This window comes from Penaeus monodon, chromosome 8 (assembly GCF_015228065.2).
Source record: "Penaeus monodon isolate SGIC_2016 chromosome 8, NSTDA_Pmon_1, whole genome shotgun sequence".
Classification (NCBI taxonomy): domain Eukaryota; kingdom Metazoa; phylum Arthropoda; class Malacostraca; order Decapoda; family Penaeidae; genus Penaeus; species Penaeus monodon.
The window spans coordinates 8,584,699-8,597,198 of NC_051393.1; the positions used below are offsets into that span (position 1 = coordinate 8,584,699).

The 12,500-nt window shown below is 36.3% G+C and overlaps 2 protein-coding genes across 3 annotated transcripts in view; one reads left to right on the forward strand and one right to left on the reverse strand.

Annotated features, from left to right (window-relative positions):
• Window positions 1-12,236, reverse strand: part of LOC119576111 — a 25,936-nt gene extending 13,700 nt beyond the window's left edge. Inside the window, exon 1 of the mRNA XM_037923666.1 lies at window positions 12,059-12,236. Within this exon, the coding sequence (XP_037779594.1) occupies window positions 12,059-12,101 (43 nt within the window). The 5' untranslated portion in view covers window positions 12,102-12,236. The remainder of the gene's footprint in view (window positions 1-12,058) is intronic.
• The window catches only part of LOC119576112, a 29,310-nt gene continuing 22,832 nt past the window's right edge, over window positions 6,023-12,500 (forward strand). The window contains exons 1-2 of one of the 2 annotated variants that reach the window (XM_037923668.1): window positions 6,023-6,180; window positions 9,231-9,282. In XM_037923668.1, coding sequence (XP_037779596.1) covers window positions 9,263-9,282 — 20 coding nt within the window. In that variant the 5' untranslated portion in view covers window positions 6,023-6,180; window positions 9,231-9,262. The remainder of the gene's footprint in view (window positions 6,181-9,230; window positions 9,283-12,500) is intronic. The other variant, XM_037923669.1, reaches the window with a different exon arrangement.

The window sequence follows — 12,500 nt, forward strand, 5'->3', positions numbered from 1 at the left end:
TGATGTATAGACTAACTGATGGACTATGGTCTTTGCAGATGATGTGTTGTTATACTACAGGAGCCGGGAAGAGGCTGATGCACAGCTTGAGAATTGAAGAAATACTTTGGAGAGGAGGGGTATGGAAATGAATAGGACTAAAACTAAGTACTTGTGCCTCAATAATAATGGCGAGGATACAATTAGGTTGCAAGGGTAGAGGTAGCAGAAGTTGATGACTTTAGGCATTTGGGGTCGACTGTCCAGAGAAATGGAGATTGTAGAAGAGAAGTAAAGAAAAGATGGCTGGATGGATTAGATGGAGAAAGGTCACAGGAGTGACATGCGACAGAAGGGTGTCTGCAAGAACTAAAGGGAAGGTCTTCAAGACGGTGAAGAGGCCGGCTGTGCCTGACAAAAAGACAAGAGCTAGAAATCGCTGAAATCAAAATGTTGCATTTCTCTTTAGGACATAGTGAAAAATGAATACATCAGAGGGACAATGCAGGTACGCAGAGGGAGAATATATATATATATATATATATATATATATATATATATATATATATATATATATATATATATATATATATATATATATATATGCATACGTGTGTGTGTGTGTGTTTATACACACACACACACATGCACACACACTCACACACACACACACACACACACACACACACACACACACACACACATATATATATATATATATATATATATATATATATATTATATATATATATATATATAAATAGATAGATACACATATTATATATATATATATATATATATATATATATATATATATATATATATATATATATAAATATATATATATATATATATATATATATATATATATATATATATATATATATATATATGTGTGTGTGTGTGTGTGTGTGTGTGTGTGTGTGTGTGTGTGTGTATACATGTATATATATATATATATATATATATATATATATATATATATATATATATACATATACACACACACACACATGTACATGCATACACACACACACAAACACACACACACACACACACACACACATATATATATATATATATATATATATATATATATATATATATATATATATATCTTTATATATATAGTGATCAAACCCTCTTCACATACCTAATCACTAATCGCCTGTGGGTAGTGACTTCGGAAATGTTAAAGAATATGACTTTTATCATCCAAATCACAAAGATGTTGCATCCAAACTAAAACTGAAATAACAGTGAATGTGAGATAGACATTAAGTTTCTCAATATATCCAAAAGCATCAGCAGTGTGTATCTATATATGTGTATACATACATATATATATATATATATATATATATATATATATATATATATATATATATATATATATATATATATATATCATCTTCATCATTACTATCTCTACATACACTCATACTCACAGCTGAAATGACTAAAGGTTATCGCCCATTTTGCCTCCATTCGATACTTTTAACTGAAACCCCATTGTTTTTCATATAAAAATGACTATGTTAAGGACTATTATTTTAAAGCAATTATTCTCACATGCTTTATCAATTTTATTTCGTCTTTAAAGCGACATACGCAATCATAGCAGATTTCATAGATTGCCATTGTGAACGATCTGCCGGAAGGATTAGGATCACTTCCACAGTCACAGAGAAAAATAATCTTTCTCGTTATAGGCGAAATGAAATCTAGGATTTGTAAATTGCTATCTCATTTTTCAACAAATTTCTTTCGTGCATTCTGTTTTTTTTATTCTGCCACTGTAGATTGGTTTGCCATTCAACTTGCTTTACAGACTTTGAGACAAGTAACTTTTGGGCCTCATCATCACAAGGAAATATTACACGCTGTGATCAGCTGACTGCGGAGAGAGTAGATAAACACCTTTGCACAAGATACCTGAAATCAATGCTTAACTGATGCTCGTGTCGATATCTATTTCAGCCACCGTGTTACTTTTTTAAACTGATAAATCCAGATTCGATTCGGATTTTGTGTTGGTTCTAAAGATTTCTATACAGTAAGACATTTCTTGACGTCAGACCTTTAGACTTGGAGTATTTTCAAATCAATACTTCTTCATAATTGATTGCCGTCTAGACACGAGTAAAAGCATTAGAATTGTATTGTCATTATTATTGCTATAACTTCTTATATTACTATTACCGATGAAATGTATTCATGTTGACAGATGTAGAAAAGTTGTGAATGAGAATGAATATCTTCACAATGCAAAATATGTATTTAACCGGTTTCGAATATATCTTCGTCAGAAATACGTGTAATAACCGGTTTCGAATATATCTTCATCAGAAATACATGTATTTCTGATGAATATATATTCGAAACTGGTTAAATACATCTCTTGTATTGTAAAGTTATTTATTCTCATTCATAACTTTTATACTGTTACCGATGTTATTTCTTTTCCTATTGAAAAAAGTTAAATGCATACACGACGTTCGAAAAAATGTGTCATGCATTTTTTATACAAGACTGATCAGAATCATAATTTTCAATAAATGGAAAACGTGACCCCATGATATGTTTTTGCAGTTGGGTAAAATTCTAAGTTTACACTACACCAACAGCCTAACTCCAGGAACTTAAAAATCGCATTGCAGATAATAATAATGATAATAAAACTGATAATAAGAATGATAATAACAACAATAATGATATAGATGATAGCAATAACAATTTCACTATCTTAAACAATGATAACAAAAACAATTTCAATAACTTAAACAATGATAACAATAACAATAACACCACCACCACCACCACTAAAAATAATAACAATAACAATAATGATAATAATAACGATAGCAATTGAGTTAGCATAGGATTTTAATAGATTGATATGATCTCTTTATGCATGTGAGTGTGTGTGTATGTCTATGTCATCTTTCTATCATTCATTTTGTCAAATATCACCCTATTTTGCATCAAAATGAAGTGACTTCAACTCCGCACTTCATGGGATATGATATCAGGCGCAACTTGCAAACGAACGAAACACAAGCAGAATATTAATATAGAAGATTGTTACTACTAATACTATTGTTGCAATTATTATTATTTTTATTATCATTAGCATTATCATAGATCTTATTATTATCAATGTTATTATCACCACTGTTATACTTATGGTAATAAGTATAATACTGATGATAATGACAATAGTAATAACATATTAATATAATGATGATGATGATGAAAATAATAAGTATGGTTGTTATTATCAACATAAGCGCTGCAATTTTATACCAACAAAGAAACGAAAAAGAAACACCCTTGGGCATCAAAGTAAACATTGCATGCTACGGCGTAGTTAGGGGGGGGGGGGGCATTTTTCACCAACCCACGGTCCCCCGATAGAGGGTGGGTGGCGCCTAGATAATGTCTGTCAATTCTGTTTAATATTATTTATAAAATATTTGTTTAAACACAACTAAACAAATAAATATTCTTATTCTGTCATACATATATTTCCATCAAATCTAAAATCATACAGGGAATCCCCTAATGGACTTTGCACCCCACGTATAGCTGGATGCATGATAACCACAAACAAACAGAGACCATTCACATCTATCCTTCGAGAGACAAAACCACAGAGATATGAACATCCATGAATCCCTCTCTACCCTGCCACAGCCCCCCTTACCCCTCCTACCTTCCCCCACCCCCTCCCCAGGCAAGCGTGAAAGACATGAACGGTGTAAGTTGTGGAAGGGCGAGAGGGAGGAGAGGGGGTTTCTGCTACAGGACGAAATTAGCCTGCAGCAAGCAGACTTCAGCCACGCCCTCACTTCGCCTTTTCAACCTAGGTTATTACAGCTCTCTTGGGAGCACTTGGAAATTATGATACATGTCATTTTCATTGTTGCTGTTGTTTTAATTGTTATGATGACTAGTGTTTTTTTTTACCATTATTGTTATCATCTCTATCATTATTATTATAATCATTATTGCTATTATTAATAACAGTAGTAGTATCATTATGATTGTTATTATTATGGTCGCTATTATCATTCTGTATTATCATTATTAATATTATTATTATACTAATATTATATATCAGAATCATCATTGTTTATGTTATTATATTAATCATCAACATTATCAATATCATTATCAATGCAGTTAATATAATCTTTACAATTAGAGGCGTAGCCACACATAAGGGGGCCCTAGGGTCTAGGGGCTTTGAAGGTCCTATTTTTAGGGAGACCCCCTCCATCGCGACCAGGGGGCGGTGAGAGTGAAAAATCCCCCCCCCCCCAACCTTGAGCCACGCCACTAGTTATAATAGTTATCAACAATATTTTCTATGTCAGTATCATTTCAACACTGAACTTGTGTCGGACAAAGATAAAAGTCTCCGCCAGTGTTTATAATTGTTATTATCATTATCAACATGTTCTGTCATTGTAATTTCAGCATTGAACACCAGTAGAGCAAATATACAACAAGGAAAACAAACTAGGAAACGAGAAGAAAAACAAAGAACAGGCACGTTCTGTAAATATGTTATAACACACTATGATATAATTCACGCCATGCTAGCTGCAACTTATGAGCTCAACAAACGATGTTATTTTTTCGCAAGTGAAGAGACCGATCTCGCCTCAGTATTTTAAATTTGAAGTACGTGTCTAACCGAACGTGTTGACGGACCAATACACGTAAAAAGTTTCCCAGAAGACAGATGCCCTAATTTCTGAGAACATCCAGCGCACAGATTGACCCGAACGCTCAAGCCAGTCAACTGTAAAGTAATGATGCTTAATAACAGTTCATCGTTTCTCAGTAAGTGCAACAAGGACACGGATATGTGGGAAAGACTTTTTGGGACGTGCTTCGGTAGGCATACTTTTGCATTTAATTCAGAAAGACCATTTTGTTGCTGCGGATAGAAATGAGAAATTCTAATCAAAATATATCACGCATGCAACTACCTACGCGCGTGCACGCACGCACGCACGCACCCACACTCACACACACACACACACACACACACACACACACACACACACGTTGCACATAGTTCCATCGACAGTCGCCTTAAAAAATTATGAAGAATACACATTGTTCTCCCTGACCTTTTGCATTTGAACCAAACACAGGAAGCACTTGCCATGTGTAAGAGTACGTTATCAGAATTTCTGAGTGTAATCGCGCTTTCTGCAGTCCATGAACCAGCAAGCGCGTCTGTATATATCCATATTTCCGTATGATGTTTCTGAAAAGGTTTGTATGTTCCTTTGTATGTCAAGAGTGTCTGTACGTCCTCGCCGTCGCGTGCTTAATGTAATGTAAGCTTCAGCTCCTCCCCTTCCCACGTGACACTCACGCACACGTATGTTGGTGCACAAACGCACTCACAAACAGACACGCCTGTGAACGCACCCAAACATACTCTGTCTACCTGAGTTTCAGCAGTTCTAATTATAAAACCTTTGTATACATATTCAAAACGAGCACTAGGAAAGCACTCCCACTTCGTTTAGGAAACAAGCAGATAACCACAAATGCCATACACTCAGATACTGTAACCTGGTAACAATTTAGGTTGATCTGGTTGAGATAAGACGTTGGCTTAGACGCAGATACCATGGGCGGCCCGTGACCAAAGAACATTTCAGTAATCCCCTTCGACAAAACCTGCGCACACCCATCATTTCCTCAGTTTCCCGCGAACACGCAGGCACCTGAAAGAACATTTCTTTGTTTACAGGTGTCCTTTCTTCTTCCCTTAGTACTTACTCTCTGGACCATACTGGAATTTTATTCTCCAATAAACAAAAGCTGGTGTTTGTAGCCATCCACTTTAAACATTCCAAATATATCAAAGTTAAAGAGCTTTCATGTGTTTGTCGAAGTGTTCACGTGCCCACCGCCTGTTCACACACCTCTTCCCCGCAGGATTCTACAGCGCAGTATCCAGCGATGTGCGGCAACCCACTTCACCCCACTGTATATATCTCCCTTCCTCTGAGGCAACTCGAGTAATATACGCTGGGTCGATAGAAGAGATTTGTAGTTCTTCTCCATCTTTGGCTGACAGAATTCGACTGCTTTACTAAAGGAAAGAAGATCCGAGAATAATCTTTCTTTGAATCTCCAGTCTGCTTCGAAAGTTTGAAAGGCTAGAAAACAGTAAGTACATACGGTATTTATTCGTGACATCAGTTGTCACACAAGTAGAGCTGTGTATCAGGTAGAAAAATAAAATTGTGACAGTTCAAGTTCGTTAACATTTAGGTTCATGTTGAATAGGTTACAGGAACGAATTGTTTAGATATTTTTGCCATATGTCTTGTCATATTTATTCCAGAGCAGGACAAGTAACGGCAGTTTTCGATGAGCTATTTGTATTTATATTACAAGTATTTGAAAATACATTCATAGATAGACACGGATACAGACACAAACACTGAGACAGAGACAGGAACAGACAGATACACACACACACACACACACACACACACACACACACACACACACACACACACACACACACACACACACACACACACACACACACACACACACACACACACACACACACACACGCACGCACGCACGCACAAGCACACACAAGTACACACACAAGTGTGTGTGTGTGTCTGTGTGTGTTAAGAGGGAGACTGACAGATGCACATGTAAAGACGTAGAGACAAGAGAAATAAAAGATAGGAGTCATGTGTCTAGTCATCACTGTATGTGGGGAACAAAGGTTGGTAAGAATTTATGATTTCCGCCGCAAGTTTAAACTGCTATTAGGTCTTGTAACAACGCAGGAACGAAAATAAATATTCATGAAGTAGTGATAAGAGATTATTTTTGGAAGACAATAGCAACCCATGCCAAGGAGAAATAAGACTGACATAACAACTCTGAACTGACGATGATTATGAAGAACACTTACGCACATTTCAGAATAAGCAACCAAACAGACTGAGGTACAGAAAGTGGGCTGGGTAGAGAATGAGGGACATTATCTACTTAAATAAAGCTCGGGTGATGAAGGTGGGGCAGAGGTGTTGAGTAGGATGCCGCCTTCAGTACATTTTGTGAGTAGTAAATCTGTTGACATAGGGCAGCTTTCTGACTTCCTTACCGTTTATATTCGGGTATTTAATTTTGAATCCCATACATCGCGTCCTTACTCAAGTTCGTCATAGAAATGATGCACTCAGTGGAAGCAGACGATCTTTATTATCCTCTCTGGTTGATTGGATGATAGCAATATAGCATGCTTTTGCTTTATCAAGCTCAATTCTGATGGCTATGCTTGTCCAGGTGATGGTTGTAAGCTTTGAAACATAAACCAGTTACGCAACGATACAGGGTTTCTATCGCACGCCCAAAGGTGATCGAGGCTTTTACGCTGTGTCATGCAATGCAGTTACATGATGTAGTGACTTCAGGCAGACATTGTAGATGATTTTTTTGTTTGGTAACATTGACTTCTCCTGAGAACATCTGAATAGGATTGTACTTGTATTCATGTAAGCTCTTCATGTAATCAGCAGGCTTGCAAAATACAGCTTTCGTCATCAAATGTGTCAACCGAACAGGAAATTGTGATTGTTCCAGTTAACTTGTTTCAATCTGTACGCAAGCAGAACTAGTGGGATTGACTCTAGCTGTCGTCCTGTACACACCAGAATTCGTGTGCGCGGTCCTCTATAAAATACTGTATATTTGTTTGCGTGACACACACGCACACGCACACGCGCACGCGCGCACACATACACACACACACACACACACACACACACACACACACACACACACACACACACACACACACACACACACACACACACACACACACACACACACACACACATGCATACATATATACATACACACACACACACACACACACACACACACACACACACACACACACACACATACACACACACACACACACGCACATATATATATATATATATATATATATATATATATATATATATATATATATATATATATGTTTATATACATATATATACACATATATACATATGTATATATACATATATATATATATATATATATATATATTTATATATACATGTAAATGTAGATTTACACACACTTACAGCATGCTTAGCAAAAAAAACAGTAAACGCCGTTCGGTTGTGATGTGTTTCTTCGTGATCGGGTACGCCTATGATCGCGTGTAGGAACAGGCTGAGCAAAGTCTGAGCCCGTCTGAGGCTGGAGGATCACGTGTACACGGCGTGGTTGTCACAGCAAATCGATTGCCTTACTTCCTCTCCCTATTCTATGGGCATTGCAGCAAACCTCATTTATTCCTTGTAACCGTTGATCTCGTAGCGTCTTAAACCTTGACAGCTAAAAGTAAATGTAAACTTTCTCTCATCAAGTTATAAACCAAGAAAGCTTGTTTATCCCCTTGCTAATGTAAACAAAGAGAACCGCATGCGCATTACGCACGCTGCTGTTGCGTGAATTTGCTGCCGCGACCTACTTTGCTGGGTACGCCGGGTGTTGCTGGGGGGAAGGAAATCAAATGCTTGCGGACACAAGAAAGCTTACTGTAAATTTCCTTCTGATAAAGATTTCATTGGATTTCTTCTCAAATGTTTATTCCTGTCCTGTTTATTCTTGGTATTTTAGAAATGCATAGGCCTTGACAAATATTTAAGGTGTAAGATATCGTCTCTGTGGTATATGGATAGATCCTCCATTAAATAGGAATCTAGTGTAGTTTATAATCGAAATAAATATGAGGGTGGATAAAGAACTTTTGTCTGTTCCGCAATATAACTACAAATATCAACTAGTAGATTAGCATTTTAAACCCTATGCTGCTGCTTGTTTGCGTTTGCCTAAAGTGGGGTAATCTTTTCCCTGTTTGAAAACAAAATTTACGTTTGAATATTTAAAAAAACGTGTTTATATCTACGTCTAAGATCTCTGTTGAAATACGTGATTATCGGAAGATGGTCTTGGGAAATAATACAGGTATTTGGTACTGTAAGATGTGGTACTGTTAGATGATATTTCCTTCAGGTATGGTTTTGGTTTACATAACTTGTCAAACAGAAACGACTGCATCAAGCATTTTAAGCAGAAGTCTTACGATAAATGCCTGCATTTTGTTTTTATCGTAAAAAAAATCTGAACTCGAAATGGCTCTCGTGTGAAACATAACATTTATATTCCAGACGCTGTTAACTGGTTCGAACATTTCTTAAGAATGCTGAGTATTCAAAGTCGGTGAGTACAGCCGTAGATTATTTAAGGTTTCCAAGGATATACACGTATTTTCTTCCTCTTCCTTAAATATGATTGATATACTCTGACAATTCGTACGCTTTGCACAATGCTGTCATTTTATTGCCATTCATCTAACACATTTTTAATACAAAGGCAAGGTTATTCCACGCCTATTCCTCTTAGATTCCGATTTGTGAGATTATTATTATTATTATTATTTTATTTGTTTTTTTTTTGTACATAAGAGTTTTACACTGAAGTCTATTAAAATCAAAGGGAAGAAAGAGGGATCGAGATGGAGAGTATCAAGGAAAGCAAATGGAAAATGAGGGAGAAGGGAAAATAAAGTAAAAGAAAGCCAGGTGGAAGGGTGGTGTTTAAACTCTATCACCTGTAACTGTTATCAGGACAGAAGTACTGATAAACTGCAGTGTCAACAAGAACAGTTTCCATGAGAAAATATCCTGTAATTTACATCCAACAGCTGGGAGTTGCTATCAGGAAGAATTATATGGCTTAACGGATTTAGTAGAAAATTCGGACATGTTCACCCTCTTCGTGAAAATAACACTAAGATTATAGTAGTAGTGGTGATGATAATGTCTACTATATTAACAGTGATACTTATAGTAATGAAATTATGGTATCAGGAACGATAACAACAACAAGCTGCTATCAGCCTCAACAACAGATAAGAACAGGTAAGTTGGTAAAGGTGAATGTGAAGTATTGAGAGTTTTACAGCTGATTAAACGAACTGTAACGACATATGTACTCTTGTGTAGCAGATTATACTTCAAAGCATGGATACACACACACACTTACTCAAATAAAAATGTATAAATTACATGTTTTCATTCTCGTTATTTTCTTGGATCGAAAGCATTAGGTCAGGAACACGTAAACTTTGGATCAGGTGTTATCTGGTTATCAGAACAAGAGGCAGTGTGTTCCCTGACGTGGGCGGTTTGGTGACGCAATGATTAGACGTAATGGGTGCTTGTAGATGCTCTTAAAAATTAAAACGTGCTACAGCATAAGAGAGAGAAAAAATACAACCAAGCACCAACCAAATGTAAAGTCTTTTTCTCTTTGTCACATACCAGGTTTTAACTCTGATTATTTTTCATGATGCCGAAAATAAATTCTTTATAAGAGATGATCCAATCCTTTGTGTTTTAAGATGCTGAATTCGGTGTGTGTGGCTACTCCTCTCTCCTCGCAATGACGCTGTTAGGCCTTTCCTCACATTCAAGATTTTTTAACTCCAACCCGCGCCGGTCAGCGTAAAAGGAGAAGGTTCAAGGATTTTCGTAGATGGAGTCAGGGAAACTCCTGAACATTCCAAAACAGTCACTGGAGTTCATAATTAGTCTCGAAAGATTTTAAAAATAAAACAAGAAAGAAATGGCCCTTCTTGTACTGGTCTACCTGTCTTAGCAATATCGTTGTGGCGCCTATTGGCTGTACTTGTGCTGTAGTGGCATGGTTCGTTAACATTCCTGTGTAATTGTGTTGTAGAAAATGGCCACGGTTGTGCAAGATTTAGCCACGGTATGATGTTAATAACCACAGCGAGACTACGAGAGACTCACGATGAATGGAGATAATTTGATATAAGGCGGCACGAATACAGGACACATCATGAAATTTGTTATTCATTCGTAACACCTAAGGATATATATATATATATATATATATATATATATATATATATATATATATATATATATATATTTTATATATATATTTATATATATATATATATATATATATATATATATATATATATATATATATACACACATATGTGTGTATGTGTGTGTGTGTGTGTGTGTGTGTGTGTGTGTGTGTGTGTGTGTATCATTTTTATCTATCAAATCAGGTAGTCACATACCAGTCTTAGTTATAGTTGCTCGTGCAATGGTAGTACCAGTAGCGTGGCACACCATCGTAGATATCGTGAGAAAAAATCTTGGCTGTGTTGGAATCTGGGCTGGATAGGGACGCCAGAGAGATGAATGCCGACCTCTCTTGCTGACGAGTCTAATTGAGTCCGATGAGCAAAATCTAATTGTTATGATTTAGTTTCTACGAGTTCATTTGGGACCCGTTTCTTTGCTAATCCACAGTTCTATTTTTTTAGGCAATTGATTTTTATATATATATATATATATATATATATATATATATATATATATATATATATATATATATATATATACATAAATGCCTCTTAAGATGTTCCAGATCAAGCAAACTCCTTTCTCCTAGTATGAAAGATCGTAGAAAACGGAAAAGAAAACGTGCACCGAAGTCAGCAGACTGAACACACGACCGACAGGCAGATGAAGGCACAGAGAGGAAGACTCGATTGCCTCTTAGAAACTGCCTCGGAACCTCCAGGAACGGATTTGCGGAATGGCTGTTCATGGAAACTAGAGAACTTGTGTGGCTGTGTCCCTTTGCACAGTTCCGTGTAATCTATATTTGATGATATTGTCAGAAAATAAAAACAGTTATGATGATGGCAGGAATAATGATGATAATGATAGTAATGATAATGAGCCATATGATAATACAAAAATTACGAAACGATAATTATGATGACTTATAGTATTAACGACCGTATTGTTTTGTTAGTAATATTAATGATGGCAATTATAGCGATTTTCATCACAGTAATAATGAAAATATTGGAGCCAGGAGGAAAAATCCACATGAGTATTGGTACTACAATAATAATGGTCGTGATAATATAAAACTGAATACTTACTATCATTGATAAACTCAGACATTGATAGTAATTCTTCCCACATGTCGAATGCAGCGTTCTTCGATAAACATGCAATTTTTCAAGCTGCTTAGAATGATGAACCTAACGTTAGAGATAAAACTAACGAGCACAACATAATTCACGAGAATGAATATAACACAACGTTCGCCGACACGGTTTACTAGACTGCCTTTCACCATGCTTGAACTGAACACTAAGTTTGTGGGAGCTGTAACACCTGCAGGTGGACACCTACATCTGTGGCACTTATGAGGGAGGGTGGAATAAACTACACGTGTTCGATAACAACAGTGTACATCTGTTCCCTACTGCAACAGGTGCTCTTTCTACATCGCTGTGATCGTGTCTTAGCAATGTAATATACGGACATTGATGATTTAAGTAAATGCAGTGACGATATGATATAATATTCCCATTAGAA